The sequence below is a fragment of the Epinephelus lanceolatus genome, chromosome 24 (genome assembly GCF_041903045.1).
Source record: "Epinephelus lanceolatus isolate andai-2023 chromosome 24, ASM4190304v1, whole genome shotgun sequence".
NCBI classification, from domain to species: Eukaryota; Metazoa; Chordata; class Actinopteri; order Perciformes; family Serranidae; genus Epinephelus; species Epinephelus lanceolatus.
This window is the reverse complement of record NC_135757.1, coordinates 903,594-925,917: the sequence shown is the minus strand read 5'-3', so window position 1 is coordinate 925,917 and position 22,324 is coordinate 903,594. Positions and strand designations below refer to the sequence as shown.

The 22,324-nt window shown below is 44.2% G+C and overlaps 3 protein-coding genes across 10 annotated transcripts; 1 reads left to right on the top strand and 2 right to left on the bottom strand.

Moving 5' to 3' along the window:
- Positions 1 to 3: 3 nt before the first annotated feature.
- On the bottom strand, positions 4 to 4,172 carry LOC117249990 (uncharacterized). Of its 3 annotated transcripts, none has more exons than XM_033615927.2 (3): positions 3,234 to 3,256; positions 2,813 to 3,122; positions 4 to 431 (listed from the first exon to the last, which is right to left on the bottom strand). In XM_033615927.2, the coding sequence occupies exons 1-3, from the start codon at positions 3,239 to 3,241 to the stop codon at positions 291 to 293; spliced, it is 459 nt and encodes a 152-aa protein (XP_033471818.1). In that variant the 5' UTR covers positions 3,242 to 3,256; the 3' UTR covers positions 4 to 290. The 3 variants fall into 3 exon arrangements, with proteins under 3 accessions (XP_033471818.1, XP_078021918.1, XP_078021917.1); XM_078165792.1 differs by having other exon boundaries at positions 363 to 497; positions 3,234 to 4,165; XM_078165791.1 differs by lacking the exon at positions 4 to 431 and adding an exon at positions 485 to 621 and having other exon boundaries at positions 3,234 to 4,172.
- Positions 4,173 to 5,796: 1,624 nt separating this feature from the next.
- Positions 5,797 to 16,775, bottom strand: LOC117250230 (uncharacterized). 5 transcript variants are annotated; one of them, XM_078165718.1, is made up of 14 exons: positions 16,508 to 16,774; positions 15,833 to 16,043; positions 15,689 to 15,802; positions 13,205 to 15,430; positions 9,951 to 9,997; positions 9,744 to 9,846; positions 9,126 to 9,474; positions 8,294 to 8,360; positions 8,080 to 8,219; positions 7,900 to 8,003; positions 7,693 to 7,759; positions 7,468 to 7,553; positions 7,230 to 7,343; positions 5,797 to 5,995 (listed from the first exon to the last, which is right to left on the bottom strand). In XM_078165718.1, the coding sequence occupies exons 2-14, from the start codon at positions 15,932 to 15,934 to the stop codon at positions 5,960 to 5,962; spliced, it is 3,555 nt and encodes a 1,184-aa protein (XP_078021844.1). In that variant the 5' UTR covers positions 15,935 to 16,043; positions 16,508 to 16,774; the 3' UTR covers positions 5,797 to 5,959. The 5 variants fall into 5 exon arrangements, with proteins under 5 accessions (XP_078021844.1, XP_078021845.1, XP_078021846.1 ...); XM_078165719.1 differs by having other exon boundaries at positions 13,205 to 15,211; positions 15,302 to 15,430; positions 15,689 to 16,043; positions 16,508 to 16,773; XM_078165720.1 differs by lacking the exon at positions 15,689 to 15,802 and adding an exon at positions 15,659 to 15,688 and having other exon boundaries at positions 16,508 to 16,773.
- Positions 16,776 to 18,526: 1,751 nt separating this feature from the next.
- Positions 18,527 to 22,301, top strand: lipt1 (lipoyltransferase 1). Of its 2 annotated transcripts, none has more exons than XM_078165779.1 (5): positions 18,527 to 18,608; positions 19,092 to 19,253; positions 20,587 to 21,144; positions 21,216 to 21,437; positions 21,717 to 22,301. In XM_078165779.1, the coding sequence occupies exons 3-5, from the start codon at positions 20,631 to 20,633 to the stop codon at positions 22,124 to 22,126; spliced, it is 1,146 nt and encodes a 381-aa protein (XP_078021905.1). In that variant the 5' UTR covers positions 18,527 to 18,608; positions 19,092 to 19,253; positions 20,587 to 20,630; the 3' UTR covers positions 22,127 to 22,301. The 2 variants fall into 2 exon arrangements, with proteins under 2 accessions (XP_078021905.1, XP_078021904.1); XM_078165778.1 differs by having other exon boundaries at positions 18,555 to 18,810.
- The last annotated feature ends 23 nt before the right edge of the window (positions 22,302 to 22,324 follow it).

The window sequence follows — 22,324 nt, the reverse complement described above, 5'->3', positions numbered from 1 at the left end:
GTTGAATTTAAGAATTCTTTTATTTTTATTCAATAATAAAAAGTTCTTAAACACATCAGAACGTTCTGCATAAAATCAAGATTAAACATTTAAAAATGACTCAGAACTGAATTTTATATTTATCAACAATAAAAAACTAAAGAAACAAAAACTTTATTAACACAAACAAACACGTTCCTTCAACATGACATCATCCGTTAAACTAAAGAACACACGTCGACCATCTGAAGATCTGACTGAAGAAGGACCTCCAACTGTTTTCATCCTGACGCCTCCTGCTCCACGTCCCATCATGCTTTGCTGCCGGCGCTTCGATGGACTTCTGTCACCACTGTAGAAACAGCCGTGTGGGGGGCGGAGCAAGACGATGCCATGGACTGTAGGCTGAGCATGAGACAGCGCCAGGTGAGCCGCAGCGCCTTCCCCACGTTCTGTCAGAGAACCACACAAGAACAAAGGTTCAGTGTCTTCAGCCGCCTCTGAGCAAGGCAGCGACACTGAGAACGACACAAGAACAAAGGTTCAGTGTCTTCAGCCGCCTCTGAGCAAGGCAGCGACACTGAGAACGACACAAGAACAAAGGTTCAGTGTCTTCAGCCGCCTCTGAGCAAGGCAGCGACACTGAGAACAACACAAGAACAAAGGTTCAGATTATTTCATATGTTAATTTATATATAAATGAACATATATATGATTATCTATATAAATATAAATCTGAATATATTGTTAATTAATAATTTACTTCTCTCTTATAATTTAATTTATTATCTACAATTTATTTTTATTGTTTTTGTATTCTTTTATGGAGGTATTTTTCAGTTTATTTTAATAATTTATACTTTTTTGTTACTTTATGTTGTATTTATTATTTTTTTGTATATTATTGAATTATTGTATTGATTTCTACATAAGGTGGTATTTTTTTTTACATTTAATTTTATTTTTTGATTTAAATTGTATTTCTTATTTTTGTTACAATTTTTAAAATATACTTCTTTGTATCAGTTATTAGTATTATTTATTATGGATATTTATATATTTTTTCATGTATATTTTAATGATGTATGCTTTTTATTTATTTCATAATTTTTTATTTTATCTAATATTTATGGCATCATTAATATTTCGAATTTACTGGGTTTTTTATATGAAGCGATATATATATATATATATATATATATATATATATATATATATATAATATGTATATATATATGTATATATATATATACATATATATATATATATATATATTATATATATTATGTTTAATGTTATCCTTGTTCATTCAGGCATTTTATTCTGTTTATAATTTATATATCATAGATGTGTTTACATTTAGATTTTCATATAAACTGATGTTTGTCACGGACCCTGTATTTACTCCTCTTCCTCTGTGGTGGCGTTTATCTTATCAGGCTGATAGGGCGCTGTTGTGTCGGGGTCAAAGGTCAAACTCAGTCCACTGAGTCAATCTTTAACAGACAGTCAAATCCGTCGCCTCCCCGCAGGACGCACACACAGCATGACCCGTTAACCCCTCACTCTCCTGCCACATGTTTAACAACAAACAGATGTGTTTGTCCTCATTTTGTGTTTTTGTTTTGATGTTTTGTTGATTTATCTTTAATCGTTTTACAGTTAAAATAACAAATAAACATAAACTCCAAATTTAACTTTAATGTTTATATTTTAATGTTATTATTATTAGTAGAGGTCATTTTTTGTGATTTATATTTCTCTATTTTTAATGTCTTATGTTTCATAGTGATAACAAATTATTGCCATATTGATTTCAATATATCAATAAATGTGTGAATAAAACTATTAATTGTTAAAAAAACATTTAATCCCAGTAACTGTAAAAACTTGAAAATATATATATTTATAAAAGAATTAAAAACAGAAAATGCTACAAATTAATGCAATAGAGACATAAAAATAAAATGCCAGATTATTTAGAAATAAACATAATTATATTTATAATATAAAATAAGATAGGATTTAAAGTAAAAAATACTTGATAAGTTATTAAAATAATAATAATGAGGCACATGAATAAATTAATTAATAGTAATAAATGTCTCCCAATATAAACAAATAAAATAAATTATTAAAGCAAAAATATATATAAAAAAACAGTTTATATAAAATATATATTCAAAAATAAATAAACATACATAAAAAACTAATAAATATGAACAAAATATGTATGAAATTTTATTTTGAAGTATGTATTATATATAATTCATTATTATTATTATTAGTTTTCCTTAATTGAGGATTATTAAATATTCTTATTATATTCTATTATTTACTTTTATATGTTTTATTAATGTAATTGTTTATTTTTTATATTAGCTGATATTTATTAATTTTAATTCATTTTATGTATTTGCTGTATTTACATAATTATAAAATTAATCTAAAATTATTTTAAATAATTGTAGTTTTATTTCTTTATTGTTATAGTTTTTTCTATATTTACAAAAAGGCATTATATCTTCAGAAAAACTAGTTTTTATTTATTTAATCATTTTGTTGTATTTTTACATCAGCTGATATTTATTAATTAGAATGAGTTTTATTTATTTGTATGTAATTAATATATAAAATATTTTTAGTTTTAATTCCATTTGAGTTATATTTTTATTTCTTCATAAAGTGGCATTATATTTATATAATTTTTTATTTCTTCATGTTTTATGAATTTGTTTTATTATTATTTAAAGTTCTATTATTTGTTGCAGCGTTGATGACCAGAACATCATCATCAGCCCTCCTCAGGTCAAAGGTCATCATTTCTTCTTACCTTCCTGTACTTCTTGTACTTCTTCTTCTTCTTCCTCTTCTTCTCCTCCTTCCTTATCCTCCTCTCCTCTGGCGTCTCCTCCCTGTCCTCCTCGTCCTCCTCATCCTGCTCCTCGATCAGAGGTTCATATCGATCCGGCAGGACGGAGAAAAACACTTCTTTGGAGCTTTTCTGTTGCTGCTTCTTCTTCTTCTCCTCCAGAGGAGCGGCGTCCTCCTCCTTCTCCTTCTCCTGCACTCCCATCCCTCGTTTCCTCCTCGTCTGTCGGGCTGCCGTCTCCTCTGAGCTCCTTGTGTTCAGGCAGGAGGACCTTTGGAGTGAGGAGGAGTCAAACTTTATTAGTAGCCTGAAGTCATTTCAGACACAGGAAGCAGTGTGAGCTGCGACATGAAGGAAGGATCAGAAGAAGAATGTTTCTCACCTCAGCATCTGTTCGCTCCTTCACTTCGTTTGTTTTACAGAGCAAACATCAAACTGAGTCAAACTCAAACACTGAGTCAACAGCACAAACTAGAAAAACACGCCACGAGCTGGAGGCCATTTTCAACTGTCTGATGACAGAGCCACACGTTCAAACGTCACATCAGGAACTATATTCAGGATTTAAACGTATAGTTTTAGAAAACATCTGTGTTTGCACTTTTCTTTCACCGTCACGTCGTCCTGAAATGTTGTTCCTTAATAATCTAAAGTTAGTATGACGTGAGATCAGACTAATGAAGTGTTACTGATGGTTTTATCAGCGAGGTTAGCCAGTCAGCTCAGCTAGCTGGATACTAAAATAAAGAAAAGCTCCGTTAAGCTCTACGGAGGGTTACTGCTCACTTTAACGGACGATGGACATCACTCACTCTAATATCTTTGGAAGCTCTTGAAAGCGCCGAGTGTAAAAAAGAGCCGACCTTACGTTAGCTAAGCTCTGAAAAGAACGGTTATCTTCTTAAACACTGAGGTTATTATCAAAATAATCACAAACACTATAATGAACTGTAAATATTATCAACATGTATGTTGCAAAACCACCGGTGAAAAATTTGTCTGTTTACTTCCTGTCTACAGCAACGTTAGCTTTACCCTAAACCCTAGTGAATAAATGCTAACGTTACTGCACGTTTCACAGTTAGCTTCGACATACTGTTGATCGTATGCAGTTTGTTTTTGCATATAGTTACCAATCATGGTGTTAGTGGGGTTGAGTCAGAGTGACTAACGTTAGCTAACTGTTATCTTCTAAGACACTGAGGTAATTAAACTATCACAAACACAATTATGAACTGTAAATAATAACAATATTTAAATTGCAAAGTCAACGGTGAAAAGTGTTGTCTGTTTACTTCCTGTCTACAGTTACATTATAACTTTGGCCTCCAACCTCAGTGGTCAAAATGCTTTTTCATCCTTAAGTTAGTTAACATCACTTCGCTTTTCACACTTAGCTTTGTACATAAATGTGTTTACTGTTTGTTTTTATATGCAGTGTTACTGATCATGTCATTAGCGAGGTTAGCCAGTCAGCTAGCCTAGCTGGCTACTAAAAGAAAAGCAGAGCAGCTTTACGAAGGTTCACTGCTCACTTTCACATGGCACTGAAGCTTAATGTGGAAACTCTTTTAAGCACCAAGTGTTAAGGAGCAACCTTAAGCTAGCTGAGCTCTAAAGAGCAGGCTAACATTTGTGCAACACAATGCCTAACGGTAGCTAACGGTTATCTTCTAAGACTTTTTGTCAAGACTATCACAACCACTATACAAAAATGAACTGTAAATATTTCAACATGTAAGTTGCGAAGCTAATGGTGAAAAGTGATGTCTGATTACTTCCTGTCAACTCTGCAATTTTGCTATTACTTTCGCCTCCGATCTTAGTGGTCAAAGCGCTTTTTCATCCTGCCTAGCCGGCTACTAAAAGGTCTGAAAAGCAAGCTAACATTTGTGCTACACTGAGTGACTCGTGTTAGCTAATGGTTATCTTGTAAAACACAGAGGTTTTTATCAAAACTATCACAAACACTATACAAAATTAACTGTAAATATTTCAATATATAAATTGTGAAGCTAACGTGAAAAGTGATGTCTGATTACTTCCTGTCACCTCCACAGTTAGCTCGTCATTACTTTCACTTTCAACTTTAGTGGTCGAAGTGCTTTTTCATCCTTAAGTTAGACTCTTCCCTTTTCATCATTAGCTTTGTACAAATTGTTTTTATAATCACCTCAGTATCTTAGATAACTGTTAGCGTTGTTAGCTAGCCACTATAGCTTAACGTTAACATGATTTTCAGAGCTTAGCCTAAGTTAGATTTCAATGGCCTTTTCTTTCTAAACGCTTGGTGCTTCGTCAAGCTTCCAAAATTATTAAGGTGAGTGGTGTTCACCGTCTTCAGAAAGCTAGCAGTAATGTTCTCGTCACAAACCTGACAATGCTAAACTTCACTTTAGCAGCTGGCTAGGCTAGCTTACCGGCTAACTTCGCCATGAAACTGATCACAAACAAACGTTAAACAAACACACAGTTAACTGTGAAAAGTTAAAAATGTAAAAACACTTTGATCACTGAGGTCGGAGGAGAAGCTAACGCTACAGGAGGTTACTGGAAGTTCATTTCACAGATTCGTCACGCTACATTAGCCACGTAGAGATCACTTGGGAATTTTACTGCGTCAGTGTACGGTCACATTTTAGTGTTTGTCTCTGTTTCCTGTTTCAACGTGACAATTTAAAAAACACAACAATAATTTCCCTGAAGCGATGACAGTAAAGAGCCGCAGACGGACAGACGCGCCTCATGTTGACTCTTCTTCTCTTCTTCTGTTGTCTGTTGTTTTTCCCAGGCTGCAATAAGGGCAGCGCGCTCAGCTCTGACGGCCGCAGGCAGAAGACAAAGACCGGGGATTAGGTAAGAAAACAATCTCTCAACATACCTGAGCTGAAACCTTTAAAACCCAGAGCTGCTGTCTGACAGAAAACACGTCACAGACGAAGCTTTGCCTCCAGAAAGTTCTTTAATGTTCACGACTTGTGACATCAGACAGGAAATAAATAAGAGGTTTTATCTGAGTGGACTGAACCTGAGAGGAAGCTGGTAGCTGATACTGTGTGTGTGTGTGTGTGTGTGTGTTGGTCAGTAGTGTGTCACTCCAGCAGTGGATCATGATGCATCATGGGATCCTGGTGACCTTTGACCCTGGGGGACACAGAAAGAGTGAGAGACAAGCACAGAGTCATGAACCTGATCAATAACTGATTTATCAACAAAAATATTGTAACATGTCAGAGCTCTGTGTGGTTGTTGAACGTGTGTCCATCTGACGCTTAACAGCCTCTGCACCTGGGACCTGACTTGGGACTTGTTGCTCCTCACATATGACTTGTTGGTCTTAAATTTGGACCTGTTTTTGGATTGAGGACGTCTTTGGGTCTGACTGACTCGGAGATCCTGACTCACTCACTCATGACTCAGCCGAACTTAGGACTCATTTGACTTGGACTTGACTTTTGAGTTGACTTGGGTCTTGTTAGTCCTGACTTGGAGCTTGAATGTTAGCCTACTTTTTGGACTTGATTTTGTGGTGACTTGGCTCTTGTGGGTCTTGACTTGGAACTGGATTGTTAGCCTCTTGATTGTTAGCTTCTTTTTGGGACCTGATATTTGAGTTGACTTGGGTCTTGCTGGTCTTGACTTGGAGCTTGATTTGACTTGGAACTTGATCATTAGCCCCTTGATTGTTAGCCTCTTCTTGGGACTTGACTCAAGACCAACAAGACCCAAGTCAGCTCAAAACTCAAGTCCCAAGAAGAGGCTAACAATTCCCAAATTTAGTTCCAAGTCAAGACCCACAAGACCCAAGTCAAGAGGAGGCTAACAGTCAAGCTCCAAGTCACTTTTTATCTGACATGATGGAGTCAGACTGAGAACAGGAAGCTGAGGTGGATCACACCCATCGAAATCTGACTTTCAAAATAAAGCTGATAAGAATCGATGAAGTCAGATGAGTGGAAAATAAAAATGGAGTCACTGGGGTCCGACCGCGTCTGAAATGTCAAGTCACAGTTTGTTCAGAAACGTGACAGCTCTGACAGGAAGTGTGAGTTTCGGTGTGTGTGTGTGTGTGAGTTTCGGTGTGTGTGTGTGTGTGTGAGTTTCGGTGTGTGTGTGTGTGTGTGGAGGGTTCACAGGAAGTTGGTTTCAGTGGTTTCGTCTGTGTTCACACTGACGGTCCTGACCTGAAATGCCGAGGCAGCCGAGTCTGACCGTGTCCACAGTTTACTGAGTCTGATTTTAACGTAAACACTGAAAGGACCTGAAGTGTGAACACTGAAATCTCATCGAGTCAAAACTATCAGGATCAGCTGACAATGAGAGGATCAGCAGAACTGATCCTGAAGAACACAGCGTGTGCACGTTCAAAGGTTCTGACCTTTGTGTTGGGCAGTGATATGGTCAGTCCAGCAGGGGGCCTCCTGATCAGGCTCAGCTTCTTCTTCCAGAGGTAGTAGAACTCCACACACTGAGACAGGGACTTAGTCTGAACCTGAGCACACACACACACACACACACACACACACACAGGGACTTAGTCTGAACCTGAACACACACACACACACACACACACACACACACACAGGGACTTAGTCTGAACCTGAACACACACTCACAGTCTCATGGACTCGTCTGAAGTCTTTGTGATGAAGGTGCAGAGATTTGACCATCATCCTCCTCTCTGCTGCGCTCCACCTCACACCTGGAACATACACACACACACACACACACACACACACACACACATTATCATAGAACTTATTTATGCCCTTACTGTATTTACACACTTGATATTTATGCACTTCTTACCGCACTGTATGAAAGCCACTGGTGTTGCTTACCCTGATGGTGCGGCGCTGTGTGGTCGTCGGAGGTCTCAGGAGTTGACAGAAATTTCTGCACTGTCAGCTGGAAGAACAAAGACGGACCTCAGCATCACAGCGGCCATTTTGATTTGGGAAACTAGAGTAAACAGTTTATATTGAATCGGCCTGTCAGAACTCGACTCGCTAAGCTTAGCACCAAGACAGAACACAGCTGATCTTTACCAGGAAGTCTCCTCTGCACTCTGATAGGACATGGAGGGCAGACTCCGGGCTGGCCCCGCCCCCCGGCACCACGCTGGAGCGAGCCATCATCATCAGAGCTTCAACTGGACGAAGGAGGCGTCGGTCAGAAAACCATCGGGTGATAACCATGATCATAAAATCAATAATCAGTATGTGTACCTCTCTGACGATTGACAGGACGCTCCAGCTCGTCCCACGGCGTCCACAGCAGCAGTGCATTGTGGGGGTCAGCGTCAGTGTGTTCTCGACCCAGCAGAGGTGGGATCTCAGCCTGGAAGCTCCGCCCCTCGTTGATCCGTCTGTGATTGACAGCTCAGCGTGAACAGGTGATGTTCCCGTAAATGTTTGTTAAGAGATCAGTAAATTTACGTACGGCTTGTTGAGTATCGTCCCTGGAGGAGGGGAGGCCGTCTCCATGGAAACAAGATCGCTGAGTCCGTCTGCCAATTAGAGACACAGAGTTTAACGTCATGTCCTGCCTGTAGGTGTCACCAGCAGGACTTAGCACTTGGTGGTCATTGGTCATAGATCAAGGTCATTGTGACCTTGTGTGTCTTATTCTTGTGAATTCAATAGCTCAAGAACACCTCGATGGATTTTTTTTTCAAATTCGGCACAAACATTCATCTGGACTCAACGATGTAGTACTTTGCTTTTGGTGGTAATAGGTCAAAGGTCAAGATCAATGTGACCTTGCATCGGTCTCCTTTTCATGAAGGCGATATCTCAAGAACACCTTGATAGATTTTTTTTAAAATTCAGCACCAATGTCAACTTGGAGTTAAAGATGACATGATTAGACTTTGGTGGTCAAAGGTTGAGGTCACTGTGACCTTGTGTTGGTCCCATTCTTATGAACGCGATATCTCAAGAGAATCTTGATAGAATTTTTTTTTAAAAATGGCTCAAACATTTACTTGGACTCAGTGTTGAAGTAGATCGTCTTTGGTGGTTATAGGTCAAAGGTCAAGGTCACTGTTACCTCGTGTGTCATATTCTTGTGAATGTTATATCTCAAGAACACCTTGACAGAATGTTTTCAAATTTGGCACAAACGTTCACTTGGACTCGAGGATGAACTGATTAGATTTTGGTGGTCAAAGGTCACTGTGACCTTGCATCCATCTCATTTTTGTGAATGCAATAACACAAAAACAGTTTGAGGGATTTTTTTTAAATCTGGTGCAACATTCACTTGGACTCACTATGTGTGTTGTGAAGCTGCACCGCCTGCACTTTCTGCTGCCTCCTGGTGGCGAGGGAGCAGTACAAGCCGGGCCCCGCCCTGATGGGGCACAGCATGGGCGGAGGGGTGTAGTGTGCACCGTCACCCATGGCAACCGCTCCATCACCTGCCTCACCATCCTCAGCTACAGCTTCCTCTTCTCTGTGGTGCAGCAGGCTGCGGTACAGCAGCGCAGCACCTCCTGTGGCTGGAGACAGATGACTGCCTCGCCTCTGTCCACTCCTACATGCTTTAGATTGGACGGGCACAGAGACAGGCATCACCATGGAGACAGAGGGTTGGACCGTTGGGGCGGAGGAGTCGTCACCCTGGAGACAAAAGAATGCCAGAGCACTGTTGGAACAAGAGGCAACTGTGGCAACTTGTTTAAATGACTGTGAGTGGACACAGGTCACACACTGACATTACGGGGACTTATGTCCCTGGCTGGTCCCCTGAAGGTAAACCACAGTGTATAGACTTCTGGTTGAGGTCAGGGGTCTGGTTCACACCACTTAAGTCCCCCAAAGTGACAAAATCCAGTTTGTGTGTGTGTGTGTGTGTGTGTGTGTGTGTGTGTGTGTGTGTGTGTGTGGACCTTGTTGGACCATGACGCTGATCTGGATCGACTGTGGGAGCGCATGTGACCGTTGAGCGCCGGCAGACTCCTGAAGTCACGCTGACACACCGAACAGAGCAGCCTGCAACACACACACGTTAAGCATGTAAGACACACCATCATCATCATCATCACCATCATCATCATCATCATCATCACCATCATTATCATCATCAGGCGGATTACCTGGACTTTAGAAGCGCAGAGTTGTCCTTGGGTTTCAGACGTTTTACCTAAGAACAAACAGAACAGATCAGGATGGTGCGGGTGTTTATAAAAACTTTTCAGTGGTTATTTTATTGACATGTTGGTGCGCTTATTTACATGATTACTAATTTATGTACCTACTTATTTACACAGTTGTTTATGCACTTACTGATTTTAGCACTTATTTGTTAATGCACTTACTAATTTATGCATTTGTTTATTTACACACTTATTTATTTATGCACTAACTTTTATACGCACTTCCGTATTTATGCGCTTATTTATTTACACACCTTTTTATGACTGCACTTTTTCATGCACTTATTTGTATACATACCGCATTAATTGATGCACCTATTCATTTACGCACTTATTACTGCACTTATTCATTTACAGTTATAGGTGTACTTTTTATTTTCGCACTTATTAATTCACATAATTACTTATATATGCTCTTATTTACCCTTTTCTTATTTTCTTACTGACGTACTTATTTATGCACTTATTTACGCACTTTTTTATTCAAAAAAGTTATTTAGCTACACACTACCTCATTTATGCAGTTATGTATTTACACACTTATTTATTTATACACTTAATGATTTACAAAGTTATTAATTACGGCACTTATTTATTTAGAGCGAAGCTCTCGATTTACCGGTCGATCTACATTCCAATCCTCACCTATGGTCACGAGCTCTGGGTAGTGACCGAAAGAACGAGATTGCGAGTACAAGCGGCCGAAATGAGTTTTCTCCGCAGGGTGGCTGGGCTCAGCCTTAGAGATAGGGTGAGGAGCTCAGACATCCGGGAGGGACTCGGAGTAGAGCCGCTGCTCCTCCACATCGAGAGGAGCCAGTTGAGATGGTTCGGGCATCTGGTAAGGATGCCTTCCAGACGCCTCCCTTGGGAGGTGTTTCGGGCGTGTCCAACCAGGAGGAGACCTCGGGGCCGCCCCAGAACACGCTGGAGGGACTACATCACCCGGCTGGCCTGGGAACGCCTCGGGGTTCCCGCGGAAGAGCTGACGGAAGTGGCTGGGGAGAGGACTGTCTGGGCTTCTTTGCTGAGGCTGCTGCCCCCGCGACCCGGACCCGGATAAGCGGAGGACGACGAGTACGAGAGTACGTGTATGAGTATATTTGAGTTTATTTACCAACTTATTTATTCCTACATTCATTTATGCACTTATTACTGCACGTATTTATGCACTCATTTATTGATTTAAGCACTTACTTGTTTATGCACTTACTTATTTAACGCACTTAGTACCACACTCATTTATGCCCTTATTTATTTATGCACCTTCTTATTACTGCACTTTTAATGCACTTGTTTGTTTATGCACTGAGTTATTTACTCATTTATTATCACACTCATTTGTGCACTTAATTATTTGTGATAAGACCTTACTGTCTGGTAAACTGAAGCTCTGCTGCCTACAGTTTGGTCTCCTTCCCCAGGCGCTGTGGCCACTCACTGTTTACGAAGTCCCAATAACAACCGTGGAGAAGATGGAGCGAACCATCACATCATATGCAACGAAGTGGCTCGGTGTCCCATGATGTCTGAGTAACATCAGCCTCTACGGCAAAGGAGTCCTGGAGCCACCTCTCACTGGTCTCACTGAAGAATACAAGTGTTAGAAAGTAAGACTCCAGATGACACGGAAGGACTCCAGAGACCAGACCATCAGGACTGCTGCAGTGCCCCTAGTAACTGGGCGGAAGTGAACACCACCCGATGCAGTGCAGCAAGCCACATCAGCCCTGAGGCACAAAGATATCGTGGGGCAAGTCCAGCAGGGAAGAGAAGGCTTCGGACTGAAAGCACGCAAACCAACCTGGCAAAAGGCTACAACATCAGAGCAGAGGACACTGGTGGTTGAGGAGGTGCATCGACAAGAGGAGGTCATGAGGAGTGCGAAGGCTGTCTCTCTTGCCAAGCAGGGGCAATGGATGCAATGGGAAGGTGTGGAGAGGAGAAAGCTCAGCTGGAGGGAGTTATGGATAATGGAAGCAAGAAGATCAGCTTCATCATGAGGGCGACATATGACGTCCTACCGTCACCAAAGAATCTTCACCAATGGTTTGGTGAGGATCCAGCATGTGCCCTCTGCCCAACTCCAGCAACCCTCAAACACATTGTGACTGGATGCAAGACCAGCCTCATGCAGAGGAGATACACCTGGCTGCATAATCAGGTCCTCAAAAGCCTGGTATCAGTGCTGGAGAGCAAGCAGACTACAACCAACTCCTTGCCACCAAGACCAAGCAATCCTTTAAAGGCAACAATGTTTGTCTGAGAAGGACAGAAAACACCTAAACATTCTTCCACCATGTCAGAAGCAGGGCAGCTACACAGGGCTCATGACTAGAAGATGCTGGCAGACATTGGCCAACAACTAGTCTTTCAGAGATTGCCTCTACCAACCTCCAGCCAGACCTGGTGCTCTGGTCCTCTTCACTGAAGACTGCTTAGCAGCAGAAGGAAAGCAGCGTGGCTGGAACACCAAAGTCTATCCAGTTGAAGTAGGATGCAGAGGATTTGTGGCATTGTCTACCATCAGGCTGTTGAAAGAACTCGGATGCCATGGTCAGGCCTTGCAGAAGACCGTTAGAGCAATCTCGGAGGCAGCGGAAAGAATTAGCCAGTGGATTTGGCTTAAGCGGAACGATCCATGCTGGGCAAGTACATCAGCATAAACCACCGGAGAACCTCCTGCCTGTCCACCGGTTAGACAGCTGACTGGAACAACAGGGTGAATTTCAGGGACGGTTGGGCGTGGTACACAAGCTGCGGGCTGATCACCTGGCAGCGGGCCTACCTTGTGAAGGGTGTATAGTGTCGAAGGCCGAAACAACCAGTGATGCAAGGCCACACTACTGATGATGTGTCCCGTGCCCAATTATCCTGAAATGTCATCCTGGCCAAGATTAACCTCCCCCACCTGTTGATTCTCTACCACTCCCATCATCAAGGAAAATCTCAAGTAGGTGCTCACCACCTATTGGCACAAAGGGCAGTATTTACCATCTTGTCCTGTATATTCTGATACTGCAGTTATTTATATATAATGGCAATTGTTAATTCACATAATTATTTATTGACGCACTTATTTATTACCAAACATATTTATCCACTTATTTATTTATGCACTTATTTATTTACAGTTATTTATTATCACATTAATTGATGCACATATTCATTTACGCACTTATTTATGCACTTACAGGGAGGCCTTTGGGTGGGGCGGTGCTGCTCAAGTCCTGTCCTCTTCCCTGTGGACAGAAACAGCTGGCTGAGTTTGCAGCAGTGTGGAGGAGGCCCGTCTGCTCCTGGATCAGATCCCTGTGGCTGTTGAGGACACCCCTCCGGTCCTGGATCAGATCCCTGTGGTTGTGGAGGACACCCGTCTGGTTCTGGATCAGATCCCTGTGGCTGTGCAGGAGGCCTGTCTGGTCCTGGATCAGATCCCTGTGGCTGTGCAGGAGGCCTGTCTGGTCCTGGATCAGATCCCTGTGGTTGTGGAGAAGGTGTCGGCTGGTCTGGAGGGGGCGGGGCTGACTGGGGTCGGAGGTCAGACGGTAGCTGTTGTACTCATCCAGACACCAGTGAAGGGTTTGATCTTCACCCACCTGTCTGAGTGTCTGCTTCTCTTTACCAGGATGACCCTGTGCATCGGGGCTGGACAGGGTCGGGGTTTGTGGGTAATGAGGACTCAGACCAGGGGTGGTGGGGCTACAGAAGGGCTGTGCGCTACTGTTTTCATGGCAACTGTGGCGGAAGAAATGCGTGCTGGAGAAATCTTCAGCCGATGATGAGGTGAAGTCGACAGAGCTCCATCCTCCCTGGGGCAGAGTCGGCCTCCAGGTGTTATGACCTGGACCAGGTGTGTCCCCCTGTCCGCACACGCCACCGGCCAGGTCTATGTGACTGTTGTGGGGCGGTCTGTAGTGACTCGCACCAGTACTGAACTGGTTCTGGTGATCAAGGTGGGCTGTGGTGAGCAGATAGGGACGTTCAGCAGGTGGTTCAGACCTGCTCCACTCTGGATGATCTACATCTACAGTTTGTTTGGAGAGGAGGTGCTGGGGCAGGGAGAGGAGGTGAGGTGAGGTTACCTGAGGGTGAGGGGAGGTAATATGGGTCTGAGGACAGAGGTGAGGTGAGGATCCTTGGGTCTGAGGGAGGAGGTGAGGTGAGGATACCTGGGTCTGAGGGAGGAGGTCAAGTGAGGTTATGTAAAGGTGAGGGAGGTGAGGTGAGGATACCTGAGGGTCAGGGAGGTGAGGGGAGGTTAGCTGAGGGTGTGGGAGGAGGCGAGGTGAGGTTACAGTTACCTGGGGTTCAGGGAGGTGAGGTGAGGTTACCTGAGGGTGAGGGAGGTGAGGTGAGGATACCTGAGGGTCAGGGAGGTGAGGGTAGGTTAGCTGAGGGTGTGGGAGGAGGTGAGGTGAGGTTACCCGGGGTTCAGGGAAGTGATAGGAGGTTAGCTGAGGGTGAGAGATGTGAGGGAGGTGAGGTAAGGTTACCTGAGAGTGAGGGGGGGTTACCTGAGGGTGAGGGAGGTGAGGTGAGGTAACCTGAGGGTGAGAGATGTGAGGGAGGTGAGGTGAGGTTACCTGAGGGTGAGGGAGGTGAGGTGAGGTTACCTGAGGGTGAGGGGGGTGAGGGGAGGTTACCTGAGGGTGAGGGAGATGAGGTGAGGTAACCTGAGGGTGAGAGATGTGAGGGAGGTGAGGTGAGGTTACCTGAGGGTGAGGGGGGTGAGGTGAGGTTACTTGAGGGTGAGGGAGGTGAGGTGAGGTTACCTGAGGGTGAGGGAGGTGAGGGGAGGTTACCTGAGGGTGAGGGAGATGAGGTGAGGTAACCTGAGGGTGAGAGATGTGAGGGAGGTGAGGTGAGGTTACCTGAGGGTGAGGGGGGTGAGGTGAGGTAACCTGAGGGTGAGAGATGTGAGGGAGGTGAGGTGAGGTTACCTGAGGGTGAGGGGGGTGAGGGGAGGTTACCTGAGGGTGAGGGGGGTGAGGTGAGGTTACCTGAGGGTGAGGGGGGTGAGGTGAGGTAACCTGAGGGTGAGAGATGTGAGGGAGGTGAGGTGAGGTTACCTGAGGGTGAGGGGGGTGAGGGGAGGTTACCTGAGGGTGAGGGGGGTGAGGTGAGGTTACCTGAGGGTGAGGGGGGTGAGGTGAGGTAACCTGAGGGTGAGAGATGTGAGGGAGGTGAGGTGAGGTTACCTGAGGGTGAGGGGGGTGAGGGGAGGTTACCTGAGGGTGAGGGGGGTGAGGGTAGGTTACCTGAGGGTGAGGGGGGTGAGGGGAGGTTACCTGAGGGTGAGGGAGGTGAGGGGAGGTTACCTGAGGGTGAGGGAGGTGAGGGGAGGTAACCTGAGGGTGAGAGAGGTGAGGTGAGGTAACCTGAGGGTGAGAGATGTGAGGGAGGTGAGGTGAGGTTACCTGAGGGTGAGGGGGGTGAGGTGAGGTTACCTGAGGGTGAGGGGAGGTTACATGGGTCTGAGGACAGAGGTGAGGTGAGGATGCTTGGGTCTGGGAGAGGAGGTGAGGTGAGGTTACCTGAGGGTGGAGGTGAGGTGAGGTTACCTGAGGGTGAGGGAGGTGAGGTGAGGTTACCTGAGGGTGGAGGTGAGGTGAGGTTACCTGAGGGTGGAGGTGAGGTGAGGTTACCTGAGGGTGAGGGAGGTGAGGTGAGGTTACCTGAGGGTGAGGGAGGTGAGGGGAGGTTACCTGAGGGTGGAGGTGAGGTGAGGTTACCTGAGGGTGGAGGTGAGGTGAGGTTACCTGAGGGTGAGGGAGGTGAGGTGAGGTTACCTGAGGGTGAGGGGGGTGAGGTGAGGTTACCTGAGGGTGGAGGTGAGGGGAGGATACCTGGAGACGGTTCCTGGCTAACGAGGATGAGGAGAGAGGAGGTGGTGAGGAGTTGAAGAGAGACGAGTGATGCATGATGGGAGGAAGAGGAGAAGGGGGAGGAGGAAGAGGAGAGGACGATGAAGATGTCCCTGAGTCAGCCTTGATGTCACACACACTTGTTGATGTTTGTGAATGTGAGGACCTGCAGGAGACAAAGAGGACATCTGATGAGCTCTGACATCACAAGTGTGTCTGAGTGTGGACACTGTGTGTGTGTGTGTGTCTCAATGTGGACGGGATGTTATCTTCACGCTAACGTGTCCACCACAGGGTGTCTGTGTGTGTGTGTGTGTGTGTGTGTGTGTGTGTGTCATAAGACGCCTCAGTCTCAACTTCTCTTAAAGGGACATGTCCAACTTTCACATGTCCAAACTTCTCTTTAAACTCAACACACATGGTTATGTACGATCTTAAATCGTGTCCATGTCTGTCCGTCTGTCCCTCAGCAGAGACAAAGTGTCTCAGAGTCAAACAGGAAGTAGAATTATTTTTAGTTGTTGCTATGAAACAGTCTCACATGGGTCTGTCCTCAATGTTAGCATCAGATCAATAATGAGACAGAGGGGACAGAGTGTCCACGCCGAAAGAAATAAAATCATGTCTCACCTGAAACATCACCAACGGCAGCTGACCGAGTGTGTGTTTGTGTGTGTGTGTGTGTGTGTGTCAGGATGTGGTCACACGCTCTTCCTCTCTCGGGTCGACGCTCTGCCTCTTCCTCATAGAGACAACGTCAGATAATGCACAGACACTCTGAGACACACTGAGACACCCTGAGACACACTGAGACACTCTGAGACACCCTGAGACACCCTGAGACACCCTGAGACACACTGAGACACACTGAGACACTCTGAGACACACTGAGACACTCTGAGACACCCTGAGACACACTGAGACACCCTGAGACACCCTGAGACACTCTGAGACACCCTGAGACACTCTGAGACACACTGAGACACTCTGAGACACTCTGAGACACACTGAGACACTCTGAGACACCCTGAGACACACTGAGACACTCTGAGACACTCTGAGACACACTGAGACACTCTGAGACACCCTGAGACACTCTGAGACACCCTGAGACACCCTGAGACACACTGAGACACTCTGAGACACTCTGAGACACACTGAGACACTCTGAGACACTCTGAGACACACTGAGACACTCTGAGACACACTGAGACACTCTGAGACACTCTGAGACACACTGAGGCACTCTGAGACACCCTGAGACACACTGAGACACTCTGAGACACTCTGAGACACACTGAGACACTCTGAGACACCCTGAGACACACTGAGACACTCTGAGACACTCTGAGACACCCTGAGACACACTGAGACACTCTGAGACACTCTGAGACACCCTGAGACACTCTGAGACACTCTGAGACACACTGAGACACTCTGAGACACTCTGAGACACACTGAGGCACTCTGAGACACACTGAGGCACTCTGAGACACCCTGAGACACTCTGAGACACTCTGAGACACCCTGAGACTCTCTCTTATTGTTTTTTTTTTTTTTTTACGTAATTTTTGTTTTATATTTTTTAATTAATTTAATTTCATATTATGTTTTTATTTCATGTTTGTGTTTTATTTTATTTTATTTAGTTTTGTTTAATGTTTTTAATTAATTTGATCTTATTCAATTTAATTTCATTTTAATTTCTGTATTTCATTTCATGTGTTTTTTATTGTATTGTATGTTATTGTATTTTAATTAATTTTATTTTATTATTTTTTATTTTTGTTATGTATTTTTGTTTTATATTTTTAATTTAATTTAATTGTAATTTAATGAATGGTATTTATTTCATATTTTTTTTAATTTTATTTCAGTTAAATGTTTTAATTGTATGCTATTGTTTTTTATTTTTTATTTTATTTGGTGTATTTTAGTTTCAGATTTTTAATTTAATTTAATCTCATTTTTATTTTTTTATATTATATATGATTATATGATTTATTCTATTCTTTAATTATATATTTTAATTAACTTCATGTTATTTCATTTCATATTTCATTTATTTTTAATTTAATTTTATTTCATTGTATTTATTCTGTATTGTTATGTTATTGCCATAATATTTTACCTTAATTCCATTTCATTTTATTAGGTTTTTTTATGTATTTTAATTTAATTTTATCGTCATTTCACAGTTAGATTTTATTTGTTTATTGATTATTTTCATTTGTTCTTTAACTTTATTTAAAACAGTTCAACATCTCATAGGAAAATAGAAACAATATGAACAGATTTAAAACAAATTTAAAGCAGCGAGACTTAATTTACAATAAATTAGAATAGATACATATTTAAATAAATGAAAAAATAAAACAATTGTACGTGTATCTATACAGATATATAGAATATAAACTCATGCTGGTTGCTTTTGATTTTTTTAAATAAACTTTATTGAATAATAGTCATATTTTCAAAGTACAAGTGTTTGAAACTGAGTAGAAAAAAACCCGGAAAAATAAAAAGATTTCAGAGGAAATAAAGTCAAAAATAAATAAAGATATAAATAATAAAGCACAATTTAGACATAATAACGTTATTTTGTCTTCATTTCAAAGTTAACTATGGTAGTTCGTTCCGTGTTGCTTTTATTGTGAAGTTTGGGAGCGGAAGTGTGACACCGGAAGTAGTCCGTCGCGGTTCGTCTCCGTCCGGTGTCTCTTCGGTTCAGGTCAGCACGAGACAAAATGACCTCAGGTTTATTTCAATGAAACGCGATTAACCGGTTGATCACCGGCGGTTTGTTCACATCAGGAGAATTGACGTGTTAATCCGGTGTTCGGTGACGACAGCGGCGTTTCCGGAGGAGCTACATGCTAATGCTAACAGACAGGATGTCGTCATTCATTCACACTGAGGGGGCGTTATTAAAAGTAATGAGTTAATAAAAAGTGAACCCTTTAATTTTCCGAGTTCAGTTAGATTTTATAATTAATTTAAATTAAAACTAACTGATGAAAATAACTTTAATTTAATTCTTTGTCTTATCACACATAACTTATTAATTTGATTTTAATGATCACAGTAAACCTTAAAACAGAAACAAAACACGGGTCGTCCCTCTTATAATTATGAATTAAAACATAAAGTTACACACATTAGTTCATCTCTTGATGACTCACATATGTGTTTATGTATTTATGTTCCCACACAGACACGCTGAGGACACGCTAAGGACACTGTGAGGACACGCTGAGGACACGCTAAGGACACTGTGAGGACACGCTGAAGACACGCTGAGGACAAGGTCTGTGTCCAGGTTCTTCAGTCAGACATGAACGCCACACAGTGCTGAAGATTTAAAAATCATTTTGGGGTAAGTTTGAGGGCGATGTCTCTATTTCAGGCTGGATGGAAACACACGTTATAGATAGTGTTATTTCCTACATGTTCTCAGCTGTGAGTAAAACGTTAACGTCTTCGTGTGGTCAGAGACATGTCTGACATGTGGAGACGTTAACGTCTTCGTGTGGTCAGAGACGTGTCCGACATGTAGAGACATTAACGTCTTCGTGTGGTCAGAGACATATCTGACATGTGGAGACGTTAACGTCTTCGTGTGGTCACAGACGTGTCTGACATGCGGAGACGTTAACGTCTTCGTGTGGTCAGAGACGTGTCCAACACGTGGAGACATTAACGTCTTCGTGTGGTCACAGACATGTCTGACACGTGGAGACATTAACGTCTTCGTGTGGTCACAGACGTGTCCGACATGTGGAGACGTTAACGTCTTCGTGTGGTCACAGACGTGTCCGACATGCGGAGACGTTAACGTCTTCGTGTGGTCACAGACGTGTCTGACATGCGGAGACGTTAACGTCTTCGTGTGGTCACAGACGTGTCCGACATGCGGAGACGTTAATGTCTTCGTGTGGTCACAGACGTGTCCGACATGCGGAGACGTTAACGTCTTCGTGTGGTCACAGACGTGTCCGACATGCGGAGACGTTAACGTCTTCGTGTGGTCACAGACGTGTCTGACATGCGGAGACGTTAACATCTTCGTGTGGTCAGAGACGTGTCCAACACGTGGAGACATTAACGTCTTCGTGTGGTCACAGACGTGTCTGACATGCGGAGACGTTAACGTCTTCGTGTGGTCAGAGACGTGTCCAACACGTGGAGACATTAACGTCTTCGTGTGGTCAGAGACATGTCTGACATGTGGAGACGTTAACGTCTTCGTGTGGTCACAGACGTGTCCGACATGCGGAGACGTTAACGTCTTCGTGTGGTCACAGACATGTCTGACATGCGGAGACGTTAACGTCTTCGTGTGGTCAGAGACGTGTCCAACACGTGGAGACATTAACGTCTTCGTGTGGTCACAGACATGTCTGACACGTGGAGACATTAACGTCTTCGTGTGGTCACAGACGTGTCTGACATGCGGAGACGTTAACGTCTTCGTGTGGTCAGAGACGTGTCCAACACGTGGAGACATTAACGTCTTCGTGTGGTCACAGACGTGTCTGACATGCGGAGACGTTAACGTTTTCGTGTGGTCAGAGACGTGTCCAACACGTGGAGACATTAACGTCTTCGTGTGGTCACAGACATGTCTGACACGTGGAGACATTAACGTCTTCGTGTGGTCACAGACGTGTCCGACATGCGGAGACATTAACGTTTTCGTGTGGTTACAGACGTGTCCGACATGTGGAGGTGAAGACGCAGTGTGACGGACGCCATGCTGTCTCACAGCAGGAGGACACTGTCTCTTGTGAGAAGCTGCTCAGGTGTGTGCAGGACATGCTCGTCCTCCAGCAGCAGCCTGTCCGTGGCGTCTGATGGCAGCTTGGCGGGACTCGTCCTTCGCTCCCGGTCCACAGATGTGTACCAGAACCTGGCTCTGGAGGACTGGATTGACGCCAACGTGGACCTACAGCGCAGCGGCGTCCTGCTGCTGTGGAGGAACCGGCCATCTGTGGTCATCGGACGCCACCAGAACCCCTGGACCGAGTGCAACCTGCCGGCCATGAGGAGGGCGGGGATCCCTTTGGCCCGCAGACGGAGCGGCGGCGGGACCGTTTTCCACGACCTCGGGAACCTCAACCTGACGTTCTTCACGTCCAAAAAGGCATACGACCGCAAGAGGAACCTGAGGGTTGTCACCGAGGCTCTGAGGCGCGTCAGGCCGGAACTGGACGTCCACGCCACCGACAGATTGGACATCGTACTCAACGGACACTTCAAGATCTCAGGTAGGGATGGATGACGCCCGCCACGTATCCCAGAGTGCACTGCAAGGGAAACATGTTTTTGATGTTTACAGGAAGTGCGTCCAGGCTGAGCAGGAAGTCATCCTACCATCACTGCACGCTGCTGCACTCTGCCAACCGCTCTGCCCTCGCCGCCGTGCTCCGCCCCTCCTGCCCCGGTATCCACAGCAACGCCACGCCCAGCGTCCCCTCGCCTGTCGCCAACCTGCAGGACCACGCCCCCACGCTGCACTGGGAGGAGCTTCTGGACGCACTGGTGCACCAGTACAACACAGGTACTCTGCTGGACACACCTGGTTACCACGGCAACATGATGACTGACTGCAGGGTCAATAATAATAATAACATAATAACCACCGTCACCATGACGACCGACTGAGACACACACACACACATAAATAAATAACTTCAGGACGGATTGTTTAAAGTTCAGACAACAAACACCTGCTGCTGTTACTATGGAAACTGTTGTCCTTTGTGTTGTAAATAAAGTTGTGGACATATTTAAAGAGCAGCTGTGACATCACCACTCTGTGACCTCATCTGACCCTCAGAGTTCGGCCTCCACGCCGCCTCCACGCTCGTGGACCCGGCTGACGAGTCAGCGTTTCCTGGTATCAGCAGGGCGGCGGCGGAGCTGCGCAGCTGGGACTGGACGTTCGGCAGAACGCCAAAATTCAGCGTCCAGACCGTCCTGGAGCTGACAGACACTGACGGCGCTCGCAGCTCCGCCCGGCTGCACGTGGAGGTGAAGAACGGCGTGATGGAGAGCTGTGAACTGGACGTTCCCACAGACTGGCTGCCGCGGCGGCTGAGCGGCGAGCTGAGCGGCGTGCTGGTGGGCGAGAGGTTTTGCGCTCAGCGAGCGGCCGCAGCAGTTTGTGAGCTGCTGAGGTCAGAGAGCGGCGAGCTGCAGAGCAGACTGCACGTCCTGTGTGACGCCGTGGTGTCCGCCATGGGCTGAAGTACAGACGACCAGCTGTGTGTGTTACATCACTGTCATTGTTTTTTTGCACATGTGGCCATGAGATAATTAATCAATGAACAATAAATATAACTTTGGAATAAATAAATAAATGAAAATAAAATAAATGTATTTTCTCATTTGAGGAAACAAAAGAAATAAAACCATAAATAAATTCTGTGTCGATCAGTTTATTAA